Raw genomic sequence first — 24,618 nt, forward strand, 5'->3', positions numbered from 1 at the left:
AATTTGAACGTTTCAAAAAAAGACAAACACTGCATGCGAGAGATACACATTGAATTTTCAATGCACTTTTTATCAAACGCTTTGCATGTTTAGTTTTAAATATTTTCATAAACTCTAAAGGGGATTAAATTAATAAATATTATCTTTAAAATATTGAAAATCGGCTAAAGACGGAAACACGTTCTTATAATTTATTCTTGATAACTTGTGCACCAATAAATCCTTTTTTTGGGGTATCATAAAGACGAATATACATTGTTGTAGCAGCTGAATTTTTAAGTTTTTCGACAGCAGCTTTTGTTGGTCACACAGAAGCACAGCCATGTGTGGAATTTATTTGGGCAAACGCTTCCGTCACAGGCGGCAGGACAAGCAAGGACGTTTCGCACGAGACTTGTAATTGTAAGCACCGCAGATGCCCGAACACAGAGGCAATTAATTTCCGCTAGACAAAGGCACATTTACTTATGCACTTAAGTTACACAGGGAGAAGAACAACAACAACAGCGCCACGTGTAGGTCCTCAACAATGGGTGTGGCCCGAACCATGCCACCTACAAAACATACATTGAGCTGTATGATATATAGCTAAAGGCAACAAAAGCAGTTGCTTAAAAAAGTTCGAATTCGACCAAAGCCTTGGTCTGTGGTCAAAAGCAATATAATGTGCTTTAATTTATGGCCTACAGGAGCAGAAGAAACGCTTTAAAATAATACCCCTTAATAAAAAATTTGTCAGCTGCTCGAAATATTCCGATACACTCCTCGGGAATGCCCATTAAAGCACCACAGTCGAAACACTGCGAGAAGTCCAAGTGAAAGTTTTTCGAAAAATGCAGAATGAAAGGAAAAGTTTTCTTGTCGCCTCCAAGGGTTTTTTGTTGTCATACCCCTGGGCACGTTTTGATTTCTTTCGTTAAAGTTATGAGCGTAGGGCCAGCCAAATGTGAAACTTTTTCGCTTTCACTACTTTTATGGCTTGGGGCTAAGTCGACATATGCTTAACATGCATTGAGTATCAGCACAAGTTCAGCTATCAGCTAATGCGTATTGCCCATAGCCCTAATAGCAGATCAATTAGTTTGTCCTTTATTTTGCTTTGATACCTCAAAGTTTGACATTAAAACAAGAAAAATGTAGAGTATCAATTCGTATATGGGCATATTTACCAAGAACTTTTATTCGTGAAAAGTCTGATCCACAAACTTTGTATCTATCGAGTGTGTAACAAGAGTATATTAAATAGGAGCAACTCTAAATAGTCTATACTATTATTCAGGGTCAGCTCAGTTATGTGTGCCTGCTGTAATATCAGAAATCATTAAGGTCAACTTACTATAGCCGAAACCTTTTATTGTCAACAGCGTGACAAGATAACAAGTAAGTCTTGTTCTCAATGAGAGCTGTACCATCGCCGAATTCTCCCTTAGGAAGGTAAGCAAGCTATATTTCGGATGAACCATAATACGCTCTCGCAATGAACATATCAGTTATGCTTAATAAAAGAAAGAACAAGAAATGTTGAAGGGCAATTGGTTCCGAAATTGTTTGTGTAACGCTCAAATTGCTAACACGTATGGGTTTTCTTTTTTTTTGTATTACTAATTCTATTTTAATGAGCAAAATAAGTAAATACAATATAAATTCAAAATACAAATTGCTGCTAAATTTGAACCGGCGAACTGCAGGCTCATCACCTAACGTTTGGAAGGCACAATTATGCGGCTGCGTTCTTGACCATCATACTCCGTCTGGGGGTCGAATTTTTCAAAATTTTCAAAACAAAACAAAATCTTTATTAAAAATTCTTTATAAATTTTCCCTATTTTTTATGTTCGAAGTACTTTAATATATTTTTCTCCTGCTCCTAAACAATCTAAAAATGTTTCCAAAAATTAATTTCTGTTGACATGTGTCAGCGACGCAACAACAACAGACAGCAGACAACAGACAGGAGACAACAAGTGCCATTGTTGGCGCTGAAAAACGAGCGACATTCAGACGGACGGACACTGGGTCAGACAGAGTGTGAAATAAATGGGAAAGGCTGCGCAATTATTTAACATATAAATGGCGACCTTTGTGTTTATGTTTTTGTTTCTATTTTCTAACTTTAGCTAAACTCCGAACCCCAATTAAATTGTCAACGAGAATATTTTGTTAGCGTGACTTAATTTCTGTGATTTCAAAAGCCGAATGCAATTTGCAGCCGTTTGCTTCGTATAAATTCAAATGGAAATTGACATGGTAGAAGAATCTAATTAAACTCTTTGGTAAATTCCACCCGCAACCAGATTTAATCATTTAACGTATTACGAATTTTTATTTAGATTTTAAAAACATTTTCGTCCGAATCTGAAGCGACATGTTAAAGGCAACTAGGGCCAACCATTCCGGTGCCTATTTTAATGGCATTAAATAGAAATAGTCCTGAATTTGTGCAGCAAACCTAAGAGAGCTCAAGGACAGCTTGACCTGTACGCGTAATTACTCGTAATTTAACTTAATAAGTGAGAAATGCTTTTTCAAGGCTGTCAACATGACGTAGGCGATTGCTAGCCATAATTTGCTTCGCTCTGCGACTCAAGCGTATCCTTGGCGCCAAGTTATTTAAATTATTGCCTGGGGTCACGTGTGTGACCTTAGCATTTAGCTCTAATGCTGCCGATGCTGAAGCTCTGATGGAATGAAATTTGCCTCTTGCAATATTAGTTTCAGTCACGTTCCAGAATATTGAGCGAAAACTTTAACTTGAACATATTCACATGTACGAGTTAAAAAAAAAACATGCTTACATATTTATGCTGAGAACTCAGCAGCTGACAACTCCTAGCTTGTGCCAAAACCCAGATCGAGAGCGGTTCGCAAATCCTAATCCAGCGCTGACAACTGCGTGAAGACCTATCTCCCAGATATATCAGAGCAGAGCAAGTCTAGCCCTGACAGCTTATCTGTGGGGAGCTAGAGCTACACTAAACAATAAAGAGAAATGACAAACATTAATTAATCACATTCGTATCTTCAATCTACATTCCATTACAGCTCATATGGCTGCGCCTGTTTCCCCGGCTTCAGTGGCAGCGATTGTGGGCATGGTCCACTCTGCACGGATGCGCACACAAATATTTGCCAAAACGGTGGCACATGCAAGTAAGTACACTCCACATAGAACAATAAAGTTGACAGTTTTCAGCTGGGTTTTATGCCCAGAAGAACAATACCAGACCAGAGTGTTGAAGTAGTTGTCAGCATGCATATTTTAAAATTTCAATATACTAAATTTGAAATTTCATCGTATCTATCTTCTATTAACGAAATCTTATGGTTCTATATAGGAACGTTTTATCTAAAGAAAGTAGACTCGAGATCTTTAAATAAATCATAATCTGAACTGATAAATTTCTTTGAAATTACAGGCACATTGGCGATGCGGCCATAACCTGCCACTGTCCAGCGGGCTACAAAGGAACCAAATGCGAAATACCCGAAATAATCGAAACAATTATGGGTAAGTGGACCCACAGAAAGTAAATGAAATTTAATCAAACGTAACAAGCAATAATAAATTGAGCATGAGTGGCAGAAAAACAAAAAATTATTTGTTAAAATAGCAGTGCAAAGGAAAAGAGGAAGCGAGAGAAAGAAAGGCAGAGAAAGATTGCAGCAAATAAAAATGAAGCAGAAGAAACAATTTAATTAAGGCAATAATTAAGCATTTAAATTGCGCTCGATGCACGCCGTGAAACATTAAACGTTCACAGTGCAAGCAAAGAAGCTTGTTAGGGGAGTCGGTGCAGGGCCACGACCCAATCGGTTGTGGGCTGTGGAAAGGTATTTGCCGTTTTGCCTGACTTTGTCGCGCCATTTAACGGGCAATAGTATAAAGGGTTCAGGTTGTCACTTGCCCCTCATGCCACACCCACTGTTGACATTGTTTTGTAACTGCAACTCGCAACAATTTCGAGCAATGGTTAATCAGGGATAGTCCCATCACAACGTGGCAAACATTTACGTGTATTAAATTTCGTAATAGTTTTTAAAGTTTAACTAAATAAGGCGAAACAGTTCTCTAAGGGGTTCCAAATAAGAAATAGAAATAGAAAATAGAATTAAATTTCATTGGTTTTTAACCGTTTCTTCCTACAGGACCCGATTAATTTTATTTATTCTTTCCATTGGCGATATTTAATCGAATGTTTTGTACACATTAAAGCTGGTCTATTTTTCCTGGATATATGTATAATGTTATTTGGTCATGATTTTGTATAATTGTTGGATTTAAGTCAGGGTCATTTGGAAAATTGCACTGATCAACACTTTCTTGCCCATGTGGTCGTACCTTATAAAGAAACCGATAAAAATAATATACTTATATAAAAGAGTTGCTGAATTTACTTACTTACTCACTTATAACATTTTCTAAGATTTTTCTTTGTACAATCCATAACATAATCATAACGCAACCTTCCTCAACAATTTACTAGAAATTTGTTTATAAATTCTTCTAAATGTTCTTCTATCCATTGAATTGCTCGACTTACATTGTATTTAAGTCAGACTTTGAGATTTGAAAGCAGTAATTGTCTGCTTTAACAGATTATAAACTGGATTTATCTAATAAACAATACAAACAGTTTCTCAACTAGATACGTTCATAAATAAACAAGAATCTGACATTTTGATGAAGCAACTATCCCACCCTCTTTTCATATGTCATGAGAGCAGAACTCTGACTAGTGGCATAAGTGTTCAGTCCCCTTTTCGGTCCCCTGGCAACATTTTTTTAGAATGGCAACGTCATCGAATTTGACATTCACTTTCCAAGCTCACCGAGGGTCAGGTGGTAAATGCATAGTAAAATGGGCCACAAAAAGGCACGTGGCTGGACGAGGGCTATCTCTGTGTGTGTTCAGCACTTGGCGCAAACATTTCTCGCATTTTTCATGCGCTGTAATGTCTATTATTGCATTTTTACAGACCTCGAGGTGGTGCGGTAGAAATCTTTAGCTCTTTGTGTGACTATGACAAGGCAGCTTTGCTGGGTGGCTATTATTAAATTATTACACTTGGCTGTCCCTAGTTGTCCTATGCAAAACATTTTAATGGTTGAGCTCAATAAAATTAAAGCGTTCTTTGGGCACAGCACGCATTTAAATTTTACAATTCAAGGAACTGAGCTATATTTCCAAACAAATTGCTCTACATACTTATCATATTTCTTTCCACATTGTATTTTTTTCCTTAAGGTTGCATTGGAAATGCCAGTGCCAGTAATTGCCAACGTGCATGCGAATTTGACAACAACATAGCCGTCTCCAGCACCAGTTCTAGTGGCAGTGGCATTGGCAATCCCGGCTTTTTCAACGTGAGAGGCAATCGCAATGCGGCACGTAGTGGCAAAACGCGCTACGAAGTGACCATGCGACTGGGCGCCAATCTGACCGGATACTATCGCAATTCGGAGCGCGAACAGTTGGCTGGCGTCATGGAGCGACAGGTGAGTGAGTTATAAAAGCATTGCTACATATAATGGAAAGCACTTTAAAAATAAGATTAGGATACTTGTAAAACTTAACAGGCCCAGTCGCCCCCCTCGCGCTCTCCCTGTTACCGACGACTACGTGACCCACATGGGAGCACATATTTAAGAATACATATACTGTGTAAATTTTCTCATTCATTCGCTTTTGCGCTACCGCCAGCATTATTGATGATAATTCTTCTTTGTTCCAAATTCGTAAACGTTTTACTAACAGCGATGCGTACATATTGCATCGAAAGACGATTAAAAATCGTACTTTTTTTTCATAAAATTAAATTAAATAATTGAAGTAAAACAATTTCCACCATATTTCGCCTTTGAATGCTCTGCATTTCATAAAAAACGGCAGAGTCAATGGCTGTGCAATATTTCAAGCGCTCACTTTAATTAGCGCCCACTTACAACTAAATGGCAGGCACTTTTTATTTCCCCTACTTTTTCGCACTGCATTAGAATTTGCAGGCCTGGCAATTTTATCATCATTACTGCCCGACAACCGCAACGAGCAGACAGCTTCAAACAGCTTCATTATTGTCTTCCCCTGTGCCCCAACCACATCTGCTTTGAGTGCCAGTCCGAGCCGGGTTGGAGCGGTATCCATAGTGCTTGTATCTCTGATGATGACAGGCTGCAAACAGCAACACGAAAATCATCATCAGTCAACGCTGGGTGTGACTCCCCCATCCTATTGCCGGCTGTTCTCCTTCAAAATATTAACTGCTACAGTCAGCCAGTTGACATTCTGGGCGGCAAAGCGCTCCTCGCCCGAACCTTGCCACTCTTCTGCGGTTAAGCTTGAGGTAGACTCTGTGAATTTAACTTTAAATATTTTTAAATTTTTTTTCGAGATGTGTACAGGATATGAGTTGATCTCACTGTCAAATTGTTCTCCTTGTTGTAACCTTCTTAAAGTCTTCATTTAGCAATTTTTTCTTTAGTTGTTAGTTTTATGCTTCATATCTAAGAGATAATGCTCCCGCCCGTCGAAATTATAAATCAACTATCAGTCACTCAGTTACTCACTGAGTTAATTAGGACAAATAATGAACATTGTTATGCATTTTCAAACCTAATAATTATTATTCAAAAAAACAAATAGTAAAGGGCTTATCTTTTGATAATTTAATGTTAAAATCAACCGAAATTACAGATTTTCGGTGCAATTGATTGCAGCATAAAATGTTTAACAACAATGAACGATATTTTATTTGTGAATATTTATATGTATATCAAATTATTTTTGGTTAGCCCACATAATTCTGTGTTAAATTGAGCTGATCCTCCTGATCAGCACCGTTGCCTGCCTGGCTGATGCTGTGCAGCATATTCCGCACTGCGCCTGGCGTGCGCTCCAGTGAAGCAGTCCATGGGTTGTGCGCCGGAGGCTGGGCATTGTTGGGCGCCGGGCTGCCGGCACTGCTCTCCATGATGGTTGGCATGTTGGGCGCATGCTGGGCTAGCGGCGCTTGTGTCTCCTGCAGTTGCGTAAAGTTGCCGCCCGCGTAGTCCCTGCCCTCGCCGCGCTTAAAGCTGTGCACCGAGCGGGACAGGGGACGCCAGCGATTTAGTTTCTTGGACGGCTTGCGTTGCACGGGTGGCGTACGGCTGCCCGCTTCTAAATTGGAGGCGGCGTTGTTGCCACTACCGGCGCTAGCCGACTGCTGCTCCAACAGGCTGCTTACCAGCTTATCCAAAGCCTTTAGATCCACATTCAATTGAGAATTTGGTATGGAGTTCATGCGACTGCCTGCCACGCTGCTCGGGTTTGTATGCATCGCGTCCTCACGTTTGTTGAGGCCAGCCATTTTGGCCAAGCGTTCAGTTAGCTAAAAAAAAAAACGATGTATTAGGATTTTTCAGACATAAAATAAATGCATTGTTATCAGGAAACACATCAGAAATTCTATTGAAATAAGAAAGTGGTCGATGATTAGCCTTTCAAAATTAATTAAAATTCACGTTAGCCTGTAGCAAAAAATGTTTTGCCTGCGATAAAGATTTAAGCCTTTTTTATTCAAAATTGTAACACTAATTTCTTGATTTAATTTTTATTTTATTTCCCTGCGTTTGCTTCGCATATATAATTATTCTTTCAAAATTAAGGACACTTCCCAAGTGCGGCAGCAGCTTAGCACATCTCAAACTAGTGCTCAGAAATTAAAGTTGTTGAGTTGAAAATTTTAAATTGTGACTTGTAAAAAATTTTGATTCTCAGCAATTTTCGAGGCGGCTGTGGGCGTGGTTGCCATATTTTTGGACAAAATCAAGGGTAATCGAATTGCCAAATTTGGTTACTAGCCATAAATACAGATTCGCATATTTTTATTTTTATTTTCAAATTGTTGACAGGGATCAATAAATAAAAAAAGTTTGTTTTTTTCAATTGCAAAAAAATATTCATCGCAAATAAATTGTTTATCCTGCTGTAGTGTGCCAAATAAGAACATATATGCCCCATGCCATGCGGCGGTTTGCAATTAAGCAGTAACCTAACGAAAAATGGGGCTTTGCCGTTGCGAGATTTGCAGGAACTTACAGCCTACAGGGGGCTACACTCAGAACACCCGGACCCGTGCCAGTTCTCGTGCCGCTGGTGGCCTCAATGGCAGCGACCACCGCAAGGATTAACAATGGCGGCATTGGACGAAAGGCAATATATTTTTGGCAGCGAGCAGGGTTGCCAGCCGTTGAGCAGTGCGCGACTTTAATTGATGTTTCATTTCCGTTGCAAAGTGTTTCCGCTTTCCTGTGCTCAACATCCGACGTTTGTTTTGCGCCTCTGCTGTTCGCTGTTCCCGTTCAAGTTCGAGTGGCAGCGGCCCCACAATCCTTTAACCTGGCAACCCATTCACTGGTAATTGAGTATCAATGCGGTTTTAAGTGAAAAATTCTCCAAGAACGCCGCCCATGCCACGCCTATATAACATGCATATATCTATCTATAGAAGTCCCCCTCAAGCCCACTTAATATCCAGCCATTTCCGTTTGTAATCTTTTGCCTTGATTTCTTTTTTCTTTTCTGTCTGTGGTATTTTTTTCTCTTCTCGTCTCTCTCTCTCTCTCTCTTTCTCTCTCGCCCCCTTTTTTCATTTGACTTGCCGTCTCTGTCTTTTTCAATTGCCTCGTGCTGCATCAAACGGGGTTAATTGAGTTTTAGTGGCCGCGACTCACTTTAAATAGATTACAAGCCGTTCAGAGTGTAACCCCCCATCTGTTAGCCCCCGGAGCAACTTATCAAGTTTGTTTTGGACTCTGCTTCGACTAAGGCCATAAATATTTGGAGCATGTCTTGACTGTCACTCACTCAAGGGCCTGCTTGACATTCTCGTTCTCGTTTTGATTCTCGTACTCGTTTCCCATTTGGATTCTCGTTCTCCACCTCGGCTTTCATCTCTCCAAAATAAATTAATGTAAAAGTTGATTTGTGGCAATTGACGCTTGGATGCCTCCCCGGTTCCCAGTAACTTTTAATTGGTGCTTTCGTCCTTTTGCTAAACGGGAAATTACGAAAGTTTTTTTCTTTTCCTGAGTAGCGGCAGATAATAAACTCTTTGATAATCATCTAAATTCGCGTGTATCCCCTGCGTATACTTAACCTTTATAACTTTGTTGCACTAAAAGTTTGCTACTCAGCAGCTTTTGTTCCGGCCTGCCAAATCCTAGACGCTTATCTTTTAATAATGACTTTGACGAATCCTTCATTAACCAGTTTGGAGTACAAAGATGAACTTATAGCTCACTCACAATCTCATTCAATGCACTTTTTATCTTCAAAAATTTCTTTGCATATCCCTGAATTGACATATTTCAATTGTCACTCAATTTCCGAGCTGCATGTCTTCAATTCAATCTCCACATCGCGAACTCTATGCCCGCGGCACATGCAGCGAAAAGTCAAAACTGTAGCGCAGGATTCTGGGCCAGAATGCGAAGCAGTTTTTGTCCATGTCCCAACATCCTTTGTAGAAGGACTCACTGCAGTTGCTTGCAGAGTTTTGTTTTTGCTTGCTGCAACGACTTTATCTGGATCTACCATAAATCTTAGACCATTCTCAGCAATAAAGTTGCAGTCTCCAGTTATTTCTTCGCGACAAGGGCGCAACTGGGGCTGACCTTTCCCTCGCACTGAGCTACTCATTGATTTATGATGACCCCCCACTTGGTTCATGTTCTGTGTGTCCTTGGAGTGTCTGGGCTGGCATCTTCTTCTCGTCGCTGTGACTCACGGGTGGCTTGTACATTCAACTCTTGCCGCGCTTATCAACTAATGATTGAGGTCAGTTCTGAATGTACCGTAGTCACTCCCTTTTGCTCGTAATTGCTGGCAATTTACTTTAAAAGCTGTCTTACCCCAGGGTCGTGAAAGGGTCTTGACAAATGCGATAAGCAGATACTTATTGTTATTCTAATTGTTATGCTTGTTGTAAATACAAATATCATTATTAGTGTATCAAAATAAATGTGCTGAGTTTTTAGACAAATTACAGGAATTCTCCTACCTCCCTAAGAATAGTAGCAGAGTTTATGTCGAAGCTCATGGAGTTTGAGTCTAAATGCCTTCTACTATTTTAGAGCTAAATTTAAATTAATTATTAAATTAAATTAAATTATTGTCTAAAGGAACAGTCACAAAATTCTTTGAGGCTAGATCCTTCCTTTTTCTTCTCATTTTCACTTTCGAAGTAGATAAAAACATCTCCCTACGAATATTTATTCTTGCTCTGTTCTGAAATATTACCTGATTTATGTTTATTTTGACATGTACTTTAAATTCATTCACTCTAGACTCTTAGTCAATCATTTTTTCCTAGTTAAAATATCAATAGCTCGCGTTTCTCCATCGGCGCAAGAAAGCGTGTAAAATGAAGACGTTAGGTATCTATTAAGGCCTAAAAGTATACTTATCTATATAAAAACATAATTTATCCGTTCTTTACAAAAGAAGGCAAATTGCTAGCATTCATAGATACAAAATATTTTAATTGGTAACTAAACGCCAAATCCAATGCACCTGTTTTTTTCATATTTACACTGTGGATAGAAAATTGTGTATTGTACTTATTAAATTAATCAAAAAAAGCCGGTAGATCGTTGATATTGTGTTATCTGAAAGTGACAACTGAGCAAATACCCCACATGTACATCTAAATCAAATATGACGTCTTCTTTTGGAGCAAATAATAAGCACGAGTATTATTTAAGAGTTCTTGAGTCGGGAGAGCCCGACTATGAGATGCCCTGAATCGATATTTATTGATACTATGAAAGTGAAAATATGTAAATAAAAAATTATATTTATATTCTTCGAATGGTATACGAAATAATGGTAATGATATATATACATATATAGATAGATAAATTTTTATATTATCAATAAATATCGGTACATAAATATGGATTGAATTTAATCAATTTCAAGTCTGTAGTTTTGAAGTTTCCCAGGCTAGATCGACTAAGGTCGTCGTCCTAGTCAAGTATTTACATACACACTTTATTGGGTAGGATGCGCTGCCTGTCACATACATTCGCTCAAGCCATTTATACTCTTTTTACCCATTTAAGATTATAATAATAAATCGACTCGCAAAGTAATCAAGCGACTGGATAAACTTGTCCAAATATTCAATTGAATTAGTAGATCGAATTTGAAACTACCTATAAAAGGCGAGAGCTTTGCTTGATTCTTATCATTCGCCATTCGATTGGGCTAAGATGAGAGTCAAAACAATTACATTGAGCTTCGTCATTCTGGCACTGTTTATGGCCTGCGTGCCGATGGGCAGTGCCGAAATTTGCGACACGCCTGGCGATCCCGTTGGTTGTATCGACTGTGACGATCCAGCCAACGAGGCCGATCCAGAATGCGTGGATGAAATTCCCCCAGACGATGAGCCAACAGAGGAGGAAGAAGAAGACACGACCTTAGCACCAACAGACAGTGAGACAGCAACTTCTGAAGCCGGTTCGGAATCCACGACAGCATCGACAACAGGCGGCAAAAAGAGCGTTAAGAGGAGAAGGCGCGTCCGAGTTATTGTGAGGAGGCGTAGAGGAGGAGTTCGACGAGGTAACAGACGCAACGTTAGACTTGTAAGACCAAATGGAAATGGTGTTCGAATCGCTGTACGCAGAAATGGGGCTAACCTCAGAAGACAAAGTCGTGTGGTGATACAGAATTAATTGCTGACAGCCGCTAAATCCCAATAAAATGATATTGCATAAAAGAATTGAGCTTAAAACATTTGATCTGATTTTGGACAGCTTCGAATTGAAGTAACTCATCCGTAATCCGTTTCATATTTGGATATATAATACTCGTGGCAGCTAACAACTGATTAAATATCGAAAAAAAAAAACTTGTCCTACGCCTTAACTTGGGCGAATTTTTCCATTTTGCATAATCAAATCAGCTGTGTAAGCTCTTTGAATCTTGGACCCAAGCTCAGTCCATACCGTTTTTTAATTAGTAAAACTAAGTTGGTTACGATGACCACCAAGACAATTAAGTTCGACTGCGCCCTTTTGGCCATATGCCGTTCCATTTGCCGCAGGGTGATGGACTGGCATGCACGGCCATCGGCACTCCCACCTGCTGTACCGACTGCACAAATACCGCCATTGCTGCAGCGCCGGATTGCGTAACGACAACCACAGCAGCCACAACTAGGACTGTAGCCAACGCCACAACGTCATCCGATACCGCCACGTCTATTGCAAAGTCAACGTGTTGGGCAGGTACGAAGAGGAGTGGGATTTACATTAGTGCGACAAGGAGAGGCGTTCGAAGGAGCAAGCGCGTTAAAAGGATTTAATCTGAACAAGAGGAAGGAATAATTTAGCTGCTTCACCCAAATTTAAACTATTGACAGTTATATAACACACAAGAACGGAGTAAAGATGAAAAACATAACGTTTCAGAAATTTTTTAGATATATATTAATGGTATGCCATTGCTTACATGCCTAAATATCATTTTTGGAAGCCATATCCATAAATATTTATCCATGTGGAAGGCGCCTATTTAATGTGAACTTATATATATCCTATTTGATACTTACTCCGCCCGCCGCATTGCTCGAGTAGCTCATCCGTTTGACTTTCCTGAAGGTAACATCGCTTTCGGCCTCTGCTAGGGCTCGCTCCAGGGCTGTGTCCATTTTGGCACTACGTGCCTCATCTAAGCCTTGATAGTTGCCACCACTGTTGGATAAGATAAATGTACAAAAACGCGTTAATAGCAAAAATAAGCGAAAAGAAACGCACCGAAGCTGATTTACACTTTCATATTTAGAACGTAAGATACAAAAATCAATTTTTCGTATATGCAAGAATCATGTTAATTGGCTGTTAGCAATTGGCGCTTTGTTATTAACAGCAGCGCTGCTTTCATGAGGTTCGTTCAAAAAAGAGTACACGTTACATTGTAGTTGATATTAAACTTTTAGCAAGCGCCGAGTAAGTACCATAATACCTCCTCTGCAAATTTACATTCAGCGTTAAAATGAAAAACTTTTGTGGAAATTTTTCAATGCCCTTTGTATGGCCAGGCCATAAATTTGTTGTAGTTGTTGTTTGAACAAACAGCGCGGTCACTGGGCGTTAAATTAAAAACGCCAGCAGCTGGTTGCTAATTTGGAACATGAATTTCAAGTGTGATATTCCAATTGTTTTTATGGTAATTTATACAAAGAACCGTTTACGAAACCCTCTTCTGACCCTAATTGAGGCTTAATTGTTCTTTGATCTCGCTTAACGGATGTTTTCTCATTTTGTAATTAAAAAACAATAGTATATGTATAAGTGTTCTGTAAATTAAAATGTCGCTCCTTTAATTTCTGTGGCCAACCTAAACCTTTTGGACCGAATTGTCTAAGGAAACCTCAAATAACATCAAATTCTGTATATCATAAGGCGCAGTAATGTTTCTTTTACGGTTTTGCACAAAAATGTCGTAAATTTCTAGCAATGATTTCAATTATGCGATAAACATTTTGTACATTGCCCACTTTTCTTTCCGCCATCAAAATTATTTATATCCTTAAAAACAACACGATGCCTTGGACTGGGGCTGAGACATATGAGTATAAATACTTTTGTTATTTACCTCTCGAAATTGTTTTGAGACGTGTGGCTCCCATTCCATTGAGCCAGAAGTAAATTGCGCTGGCCTCGGGGAATATCAAGAGCAGATACACACACACACGCAAGCACACACACACATGCACACACATACATACTCACGCACGCACACATGCTCAATTACCGCAACAACAATAAACAACAATTGCAAAATCATAAATATAAACGAGTCCGAGAATTGGAATTTCAAGCACCGCGTTTTCCATCTACACTTACCTTAAGAGCTTGTCAACTGTCCCGCCTCGGAGCGTTCCTTGTCGGTGACGGAACGTGGAGCGGTTCGTCTTGCGTACGGTACGAAGATCTGTTTCCCAGAAACTAAAAGAAGATTGAAGGATGTTAGCTAAGGGTATAAATAAAATATAATAAAATTCCTCGCATACGAATTGTACTATGTTTTAAATGGAATAATATTAAACGAAGCGCAGCATATCAAGAAAACTTAGGTTTGCAAAATGTTAGTCATGATGAAATTTGTTCTAGCTGGGTTGAAGAATCCCTGCATACCCTTGTTTGATCTTGGTATTCAAATATGTTTTCTCATGGCATTAAATCCAGTAAAAGTACTACATAATAAACATATATAAAACAGCAAAGAAGGGTCAACTTCGGAACGCCGAAAATTAAATACCCAGCAATAATATGGACTAGAGTTTCTTCTATACAAAACTTTATTTCCGAACGACGGATCGCATGGGAACCATAAGATATAGAAACCAGATTTTTCACGATTCTTCCGATTCTTTTTTTATGCTAAGTTTAATTACGATGGCTTTAAACAGTCTACTTAGCATAAAATAGGATATACAGACGGCTATATCTACTGTTCAAGTATTTACTTGGAGATGTTCTTCATATTTGTGGTACACATATCACAAAAAAAACTATAATATCCTCTACACAACAAAACCTCCACCCTTGAAACAAGAACATCAATTTCACAAAGCTGAGCAAACAAAGTTTCAATAAATAAATATAAATTCATGCACTTTACGCGTATTGCAAGATTTGCCCGGTCGGAATGGAAATCATTGGATATAGCCCCGGAGCCATATGGACGAAAGAATGATAAAAACTTCTGCACATCCATAATATTTATTTGTGCAGTGCGATGCCCTCCAACGAGGGTTGTCGCTAGTCGAATGCAGCAGAGCAAACACAAATATTGCATAAACAACTGTTAAATGTGCACAGACAAAGAGATAGTAAAACAATAAGGCGTCAGTCAGAGTGCTTAACTAGAAGGTACCCTGTAGACAGATACAATTAACCAGAGATCCAATATGAATGATAATAAGAATACAAATAATATTCAAAAATATGTGCAGCCCACAAGAGAGAATACTAAATAGTAATAATTTTAATCTATTATGGAGCACGCGCATTCCTTTGAATACCCTCTCTTGGCCTGTCTTTTTGGGTACAGGGTATAACAGAAACATGGCAGGGGCTGATGGGCTGTCGGGCTGTGGAGCGTGCGCTTGCCTTAATAGGCGACAAAATGCATACTGTAACAAAAACTGTGGCTTGTATAATTTACCAAGCAGTTTATGACGCAAGTGTTGAAAATGTTTTGCATAAAAAAAATTGTTTCATGGACGCTTCAAACAATTGATGCGTCACTTTAGGAGATTGAAGGCCACGTAGCAGACCAGACATGTGGCGGCCAGCAAGTGGGCGGCCATTAATGCGAGCAGATTCCCAGACTCATGAAGAGGATATAAGGTCAGTGGCGTCTATTCGACTTAGACGGCTATTTATTATAGTAGAACGTGCAATAAAACTCATAAAACTCATTTATTTCCATTAGCCAACTTCTTATGAAATGCAAGAAATAAGCCAGTTAATAATGCGATTTGTCATCTGTAATATGCGCTGTGGGCCTAATGCTTATTAAATCTATTTTGTGCTAAGAACACCTTTTAAATATGTCAAGATTGTATACCATTCTTCCATTCCATTTTTTTCGGTCTGACAGACTTAAACATTTTTACTTTGAAATTTAAGTGTTACTTAACATTCTGTTATTTAAGCTGAATATAATATGAACAAAAACAAAAATGTATTCGCTCCGGTGCTGTTAGTTAACTCTGATGACATTGCACTAAATTTTACTAACTGTTATTTAACATTCTGTAACTGACAGTAATTTACAGGTTTTTGTATGCTAATGTTAAGAATGTAAGATAACAGCACATATTCAGTCTCCCATTCTGTCTCTCTTTCCCTCTCTGTCTCTCTCTCTCTCTCTCTCTTTGCCACTCTAGCTACACCTGTGTTGACAAACTAATTAACATTAGGCAAATATATTATTGTGCTTCCAACTACTTGCCCTGGCTCTGAGACCATTTAATTAATATTTGGGTTGATAATTCATGAAAATGATTTTAAGGAAAGCGACATCAAACAGTTTGCCGCTCATCATTCTCTTTGGCTGCTTCATGGTTCTGAACAGTCAGAACATATATACTGATTAAACGGCTGGACACAGAACATTATTTTCGTTCATTTTGCTGGCTGTTGTTGCTGCTGCAGATGCTATTATTAATTACATTTACAAATGGTCGACTGACCATGTAACGGACTAACGGACGCACATACCGGAAATGATAAGCTTGAAAGCAAGTATTCTGCTATTAAGAACACTTCAGTGCATATCACAAAGTTGGCCTGACTTTATTGGTGGCACATATCATCGTATCGTATACACTCGTATGCACTGAACTCTTTTTCTTTGATATGCGAAATTTTTTTGAATCGTCGTAGGGCATCCACTTACCGCTTTAGATCCGGACTAGCCGTATATGGCGCCGATACTTCCTTGATTTTCAACACTATTATGGCAGTTATAAATATGCAAATTACATTTACGACCGTCAAACAGGCGGACACAATGCCATTGATCAGGAACTCGGTGGGCAAATAGTCCGTATAGAGGAATGGGTAGGCGCTGGTAGAGTTCATAGCCTCGTTTTTCAAGTGGGGTATACGCTTTTCCGGATAGATGAGCCATATGCAGGCCATAGACCAAAAAAGACCCTGTAAAATATAGGTAGCAGACAGTGTAAAGCAGTGAATTAACGTGTGGGAGGGACGCATGGGCTTTCGAGGTCATGGGGTCATTGTGGACGTTTTGCCAAATTCCAATTGAAAGCGGCACGGGTGTTGCCTTTAGCATATCAAGTAGCGATTCCGGCCTTGAATTGGTATAACTCTTACACGCACACACACACACACACACAGACACATTTTACACATACAAACAACTTTATTGTCGCATTGTTTGCTCTGCGCCTTCTTATTTTCTTGAGTTTTCGCTTTTTTCGTTGTCCTTATAAATTATAATGACTCAGCGCTTGGCCACACATTCCGGAAGTTCGTGCCTCGTGCAAATGTGTGTGCGTGTATGTTACATTTTTTTTCTGCCACATGTGTGTGTGGCCTTTTTCGTATGTTGGCTTGTTCTTGTTTGTTGCTGTTGTTGTTGTTTTTTTTATTTATGGCTTTTTAGCTAATTTAATGTTTTTCTCAATTGTAAAAGAAAGACGACCAATGCTTTTCCCTCTAAGAAAAGTCTATTAAAAGTTAACATGCAAGTAAATAAAACTGCTATTATTCATTGTAACTTTGTACCCTTAAAAAAATAGACGGAACTTCTGGCTTTAACTAAAAGAGACAAATTCTTAATAATTTAATCAAATATACGCCACTTTTATGAAAAACATATTGCATACCAATTGCCATTGCATACTCATTATTTGAAGATAAACATAAGGCTTTAAAAGTGACACACATATCTAAAAATAAGGACATTTTTTTTTGCAGAAATGTAAGTATAAGGTACTATCTATCTATTAGAAAATTGTTATGTTACTGCGAACCCAAAGTAATTGCGGGCGGACAATTTTGCGTATGAGTAATGCGAGAAGCATAAATGTAATTACTCATACGCGCCGTTGCCCTTGCCATCGCCGTCGCAGTGCCTGCATGCAATTAATTGTGGCACGCTGTTTGGGCGATGCAGTTAGCAGATTTTAGGTTAAAAACGTGCAACTGCTGCCTGACATAGCTGACAGCGTCAGAGTTTTAGTGCGTGTGTCTGATTTATTCAGCTCATATAAGCCAAAAAACGACGCAGCAAGCGGTGCAATGGAGGGCGTGCTCGGTGGCGATGGCTGGATCGGGAGCGGGGGCGCGGGCGGTTGCGATGCCAAAGGCTCAACTTGCTGGCTGGCTTTGCACACTTGCTCGACCGCAGTCGTCGGGATGATTAAGCGATCTCTGCCCCCATTGTTTCAGCACATGCAGCAAGCAAGGACCGACCAGGGAGCACGGCCCAAGGCCCAGTGCCCGTTTCCATAATTTGCTCTCTTGCATCATTTTGTCATGCTTGTGGCCGCCTCCCGACTGCTTGCCGACTTGCTGCCTTGCCGCCTTGCTGCCATTGTCTTTCTGTCACAATTGATAAATGTCAGACAACCTCGTGTCGCCGGGAGTTTGTTTGTTTTGGCTGTTGGCCTGTCGTTTCCGCTGTGCAAATTTTTGCATGCATTTCCCCCCTAACCTATCTGCAGGCCAGTCCACTGAGTGTGCTTGCTTAATAATTTAACGCAACATCCGGTAGCCTGCGTGCTGGGCGCAATTCGCACTTGAAAATTGGGTCGGAATTTATGCACTCGTTGCGGTTAGCTGCCACAAAATAGGCAAACAGCTGGACCTAAGCCTCAGCTCCAGCCAGAGCCAGTGCTTGAGCCACGGCTAAGTTACAGCTCGGCAATCGGTGGGATAGATTTACGAGCAAAAGTTTTTGTGCCCTGCACTTCAGATTAATCGAGCAAATTGTATTTTTGCCTAATTTATGTTCGAGTCACAAAGCCATCCCACAAGGAATGCAATGCCGATTTACTCTCTTGCTCTAGCCTCAGTCAAAATGCTTTCAGATTTTTTGGCTATTTATTTCTTCCTTTTCGTTCTAGCTTTTCCTTTCTGGTCAGTATGAGTTTCTAGAGTACAAATATTTGCGGTAATAAAATAGAAATCAAATTTCAAGAACATATATCGCAGTAGTGAAACATAAAAAATAAATCAAATAAATAAAAGAGAGCATAGCAGTGGATAGCTCCCGACTGCAAGATGCCCTGTTTATCTTAACCCAACTGAATTGTATCTACATAGCTAATGATTTGTACTCAAATTTATATATCAATCTGAAAGCATGAATACAATGAATAGAATATTCGGTTTAAAGAACGAAAGTTAAATTGTTTTTCTCATTGCGAGTCGATATATTCATATTAAATATGTTGTTTGCGACTCTTAAGCTGTAACAGCTAAGGCATTGAATTGCAAACTAAACAAATATTGATTTGTTGGAATAGCTCAGTTAAAATCTGAAGAAATTTAACATTTAAAGTTTGGTGATTCTAAATAAGCTTGTGTATATATTTAAATTTTGGCGTCTCTAGCTAAAATAATGTCATAAAGTGCAGCTCTAAGTAAAGACAAAAATATCGTGTTCAAACGGACAAGCAGCAAAACGTAAACGTAAACAAACAATTTTTACTGTTTGTGAGCATCAGCAAGTAATATTTTAGCTTCAGGGAAGCACCTTTAAGGGACAACAATGGTTGAAGACAGGCCAATAACATATGTTGCTACTGACAATCAATACGAAGATTTGTCGACAAAGTCTCTTGTGCTCAAGCATCGGCTTACCAATTAAAAATATATTTTGTATACCCTGTACACATTAAATTGGTAAATGGCAGAATTGTATAAAATATGTAGTTTTCCAAACGTATGTCACACCCAGCAGTACCTGGAATGTAGGTTTTCCCAAAATAATGTATACTTTATTTCCCCATAATATCGATAAATATAGATTAAGTCCATGTTGAGGATAAAATGCTAGAGACACCTCGGTATAGCCGACTCTTATTTTGCCTTAAGGCCCTAAACATTTTAATCAACGATCGAAAAAAAAATCATATTTTTAGCTGTACTCCTTGTACAGTTGGGTGTGTGCGTGTTTATGTTTTGTTTGTATGTGTTTTTCTTTTATTTGTGTAGCAGTATACGGGGTATCTAATAGTCGGGCACACTCCGTTCGAGGACTTATGTTGGTTTAGAATTTTGTTGTGGGTCTCGAATACTCACGCAATTGACAACGGGCGGCAGCAGCGATGCTGATATGGCAACGCCAATCAGCGGCCCGGCCGAGCCCTGGAGTAGGGCCACAGCCACGCCAGTGCCAGATGTTAGGGCCCAGAGCACACCCATCCACAGTGCGCGCACGTTGCCTCTGCAAATTGAAATGAAGAGGTTGATATATTGAGAAGGCAACTTTGAAATAAAACAAGAATTAATTAAAAGCACAAAAGACAAGTGCCAGCTGTGAGCGACCGGAGCGACCGGAGCTCTCTCCTAAAATTGAGTTATATTCGGCTGGGAGCTGGGCAGCGGCTGTCCGTAGCATTGCTTATCTGCGCTGTCAACTGGACACGCCACCAGGTGGCGCTGATTTTCACGCTGTTTTCCCTCTCTTTTTGGTGTGTCAACTGGCAACTTTGTCAACTGTCAGCGGCTTTTGTTATCACTTCCGGTGCGCGACCTTGTCGCCGGTGAAAAATTTCGTTGTGAAAATGTTTTGAAACTTTTCATTGTGGTGTTTTTTTGATTCATGCACCTCATTTGCGCCTACACGGCAACTCGTGCTTTTATTTTCCTTGGCTCAGCCCAACTTTGCTTGATTAATGGCGCTTGACTTTGGTTACACTTCGCGGTAGCTGTAATTTTTTCTATAACTTTCACAAAAAATTATGCATCTCACTTTTTATCAAGCAACAACTTTATTATGCGCCGCAATTTGCGCTCAATTATTGTTGAGGTTGGAGCTTGTCCCATAAATTAGCAACTGCATAATTTCACCTTTGTCAATGGTCCGTGTAGATTATAGAAAAAACTAAGAAGTGCTTTAGTGAAGACTGCTTGACTGTCATAACAAATATGTGCACCGACTCAGTTATTCAAAAAATAAAGAAAATATTTTTAAAAAAAACCCTTTTTTAGATCAAAAATATTTTTTGATTGTTTGTCATGTTTTCGTTAATCACTTAATAATAATTTATTTTTCACATTCTATTAATTTATGCTGGATAAAATCAATATATATTTGTAGCATATTTAATACATTGTGAGAAAATGTAATGTATTGGAATAAATCTGAAATACTTTTGTATATTTTCGATAAATATTATTTTTATGACATGTTGGATGACTTGCATAGCAAGATTTACCCAATCAACTTTCGATATCATTCGATATACTAACTTAATTTTCTTTCACGGCCTCCCATCGCTGAAATTGACAGGCTGTGTATAGATTGAACTTAACCTATAAAAAGAAATTTAGTCCAGAAAAAACATTAACACAGGCTTTGCTGTTACTGTTTTTTTCAAGCTCAGCTTGCGAAAACTCTCTCATTAACAAGTAACAAGTTCTTATCCTATTCAATGGGTAAGGTTATATACTAGCGTTAGACAATTCGAACTCGTACTCCATCAACCAAGTGATCTGCTTGCCATCGCCTCATACCTTACATTAATAATAAGTGTGACATTTTTGTGACATTATATACATTATTATTAATATTGGTCTAATTTGAATTTTTATTAATTTGATTTTGCGCGAAATACAATTTATCGCGAAATACAATTTATGAAACTCTAGCACCTAAGAGATAAGTACAAGAACCGGATTCCAATATCTATTTCCATCCATTGGTTAGAAACGAGACAAGCTATCGATTCTTTGCAACAAACTCGTAATGCGCGGGTATTATTAGGACCTACATTGAAAATTTCAAGTCTCTAGCTCTTATGATGGACGAACAGACATGGCTAGTTCAACTCGACAATTAATGCTGACTAAGAATATATATATATCTTATGAGGTGCTTCATTCTGTCTGTTACATAGATTTTCACAAAACCATTCTACCCTTTTTACTTATTTCGGATAATGGGCATAAAAAGCCAATCAAAACAAGAGCTGAAGTACATTAAATACAAAAAAAATACTACCGCGAGCGGTTATCTAATATTAAATTTCCTGAAATTTCTGGTCCACAGTCGCAAATCGCTCATTTGCGAAACAAATTGCCCTAATTCAGTGGGCAGTGACAAAGCTATTTTCACGCGCAACGTGCCGCAATTAGGTGCCCCCAAAGGCACCGATCGAAGCTGTTCGGTCTAGAGAATGCTGGCCATCGGAAACACATGGATAGGATGAGCAATGTGGGGATTCCAGCGTATGTATTCAGGTTGAGGCAATCACGCAATCAGGACCAATGCGAGCGCCTTTTTTTTTGTTTATTATTATTATGATGATTTGTATTTGTGCATTGGCCATTGTGTGCTGGCCTCAACTCGTGCACACTTAGCTGTCAGATTTGGCAGCCAAGTCCTTGTGTCTCTATCTCTATGACGCGCCCAGAGTCTGTCCTTTTGTATTATTATTTTAACAATTTATTTTGCGCAATTAACACAATTGCCGACACACATTCATTACGCACATCTGCCGGGGAAGTGCGTCTGAGCTTAATTTATTGTTGTTGCCGCTGAGCGGTGTGGTGCGATGCGGTGTGGTGCGGTGTGGTTGCGGGCGTGTTTATTTAGGCCTAAGCCCATTTGGCCCACTGGCACAAAAGATTTACGCAGTCGGCGCGTGGCAACGTTAAGATTTGCGCTTTGTATCGTCTGGCAAGCTGGCAAAAAACGATGCTATTATAAATGTGCGCTCATATACTTGCCAAGTGTCTATGGTCTATAGTCTCCGTCTGAGTATCTGAGCAAGGCAGTCGAGTTTGAAGGGTGCGGGTAACCTAGAGAGTGTTTGCCTAATGAGCGCACGCCTTACATTTCGGTCGAGCGGATCAGATTAGTTGAATTATTTGCAAGTAATTTATTACGTTTTCGCTCATAGATTCCCGACACTGACTTAAAGTTGCCGCCAACTTTGGCATTTGCTGAGCCGACGCGTAATTAGCATACTTAATGGATTTCCATTGTCTCAAAATCAAAGCCGTTCAAGACGCTTCCCTCCCAAAAAAGCTGAAGAGCTCAGCTAAAAAAAGTAAACTTCTAATTCCTTCTTTAATTGTCTGAATTAAAAGCGAATTTGTATCAAAATCTTTGCAAATATTAGTTTATCATTTTTAAGTTCAAAATTAGTATTATTTTGTTTAAGTATTTATTCCTATCTCTTGGAATGTCAAATAATATTCCATTGTATTTATAAACAATCATCCCAACCATTTGGGCTTCTATTACATGCGTCAAAGACATTTCAACGCCTGAGATTCAACTCCGGAAACGCATTGTTCTGATTTCCTAATGACATGGTCGCTAGGCAACTTATCTTCTCACCCATCCTTTTATAACTTTTCTTAAGACACGTGAATCGTCATTCTACAACTTGACTCCACAGCAAAGTTGCTGTGCTCCACCTGCCAAGCAGAACTCAATTAATTTTAAAAGGGAAACATCTGCTGGCATTTTAACGCAGCCTTCAATCAACACATTCAACGCAATGCTCTCCTAAAGAGCATCTCAGTTTTCCCTTTGATCAACCTACAAATGTACTCTTGAGTTCAAAAACAGTCAAATGGAGCTCACAATAAATATCTCCGAATTAATTTTATTCACACTGTTCAAAATACGAGCCAGTAATGCCAAAAGAGTGCAAGCAAATCCCCAAAAGAACAAGACAAAAATATCCCAAGCACATGAGCATTTGTTGGTACTTCTACAAATCAACTGAAAGATTAAAAATGCTTCTGTGGACCCAACTAATTTACTTGACATGGTAATTTGCTCGGCTCTTATTCCAAACATAGCACAAGACGTGACAAATTTTCACAATTCTGTCGCAATTGTTGGGCTGATTAGCATTAATTGTATTCGACTTTTCTTACCTGCCACGCATCTCCTCAGTGGGCCAATCTGCGTTTTGACCCCACGGCATTTCGGTGGTGCCGAGCATTAAGCCGAAACAGAATCCAAAAACACAGGAGATAAACATGCCCAGGGCCAAGCTCAGAAAGCCAACGCGCTGCGAAGTATATGAAAAGAATGAAAATAAATTTGCATTCTAAATATGTCTATCTGTTAGATACCCTTTACTTTATATATTGACAAAAAAGCGCCCTACCATTGGATAAGCTTACTTTAAGGATAAGCAAAATTGTTGAACACTTAAGATTGAGTGAACCCCATGAATTCTTTAGAAATTGTAATAAGTTTGCGATACCAACACCTCAACCTATTCACAAATATTTTCAGATGTATTTTTTGAATAAAAAAAAATCGACAAAATGCGGTTATTTCGACATGCCGAACATTAAATACCCCTGTAAATTTGTGATTAAGATATGTTTTTATAGAAAACTTATACGCTTCATATAATATAGTATATCCATTTGATATGGGATTGTAGACATGTGAGGGAGTTAATGAAGCTCGTAATTTGGTTAAAACATCTAAAAAAAAAATTAATACACATACATAAACCCGAGATATGGTGCGTTACATTAACAAATGACAAGTTTGGTCAAGATGTTTTAAGAAACAAAAAGGTTTTCCATACAATAACGCAATTTAGGACCTATCATCATAGTGGTCCGATCTGGCCAACTTCGATATATAATATCGATGTGATACCTGCTTTAAAACTGAGAGGCGTAGATTACGTTACCCAATACCCCATACTTTATGAGGTAGCAAATGTCTCAGTCTATGCGGTACATATTCCGTGGCAAAATAACAATACCCTACGTGGGAATATAAAATTCGTCTCAGCTTTGGCTTTAGATTAAAAATATATGTATATACAATTTACTATTTCGCTGCAACTTGCTGCAAGCAAGACGGACAGCAAGAA

General features: G+C 39.0%; 2 protein-coding genes across 5 annotated transcripts in view; one reads left to right on the forward strand and one right to left on the reverse strand.

Moving 5' to 3' along the window:
- The window catches only part of LOC135435127 (uncharacterized), a 169,385-nt gene that overhangs the window by 83,726 nt on the left and 61,041 nt on the right, over positions 1-24,618 (forward strand). The window contains exons 4-6 of the mRNA XM_064692033.1: positions 3,043-3,150; positions 3,417-3,508; positions 5,247-5,497. Of these exons, the coding sequence (XP_064548103.1) occupies positions 3,043-3,150; positions 3,417-3,508; positions 5,247-5,497 (451 nt within the window). The remainder of the gene's footprint in view (positions 1-3,042; positions 3,151-3,416; positions 3,509-5,246; positions 5,498-24,618) is intronic.
- The window catches only part of LOC135435123 (uncharacterized), a 39,493-nt gene continuing 21,599 nt past the window's right edge, over positions 6,725-24,618 (reverse strand). For all 4 annotated transcript variants that reach the window (XM_064692026.1, XM_064692027.1, XM_064692025.1 and 1 more), the window contains 6 exons: positions 23,654-23,790; positions 19,838-19,982; positions 16,461-16,720; positions 13,898-13,999; positions 12,601-12,742; positions 6,725-7,368 (listed from right to left, as the gene is read on the reverse strand). In XM_064692026.1, coding sequence (XP_064548096.1) covers positions 6,787-7,368; positions 12,601-12,742; positions 13,898-13,999; positions 16,461-16,720; positions 19,838-19,982; positions 23,654-23,790 — 1,368 coding nt within the window. In that variant the 3' untranslated portion in view covers positions 6,725-6,786. The remainder of the gene's footprint in view (positions 7,369-12,600; positions 12,743-13,897; positions 14,000-16,460; positions 16,721-19,837; positions 19,983-23,653; positions 23,791-24,618) is intronic.

The sequence above is a fragment of the Drosophila montana genome, unplaced genomic scaffold (assembly GCF_035044405.1).
Source record: "Drosophila montana isolate Dmon_TW-CO22-7 unplaced genomic scaffold, ASM3504440v1 contig_3513_1, whole genome shotgun sequence".
Classification (NCBI taxonomy): Eukaryota; Metazoa; Arthropoda; class Insecta; order Diptera; family Drosophilidae; genus Drosophila; species Drosophila montana.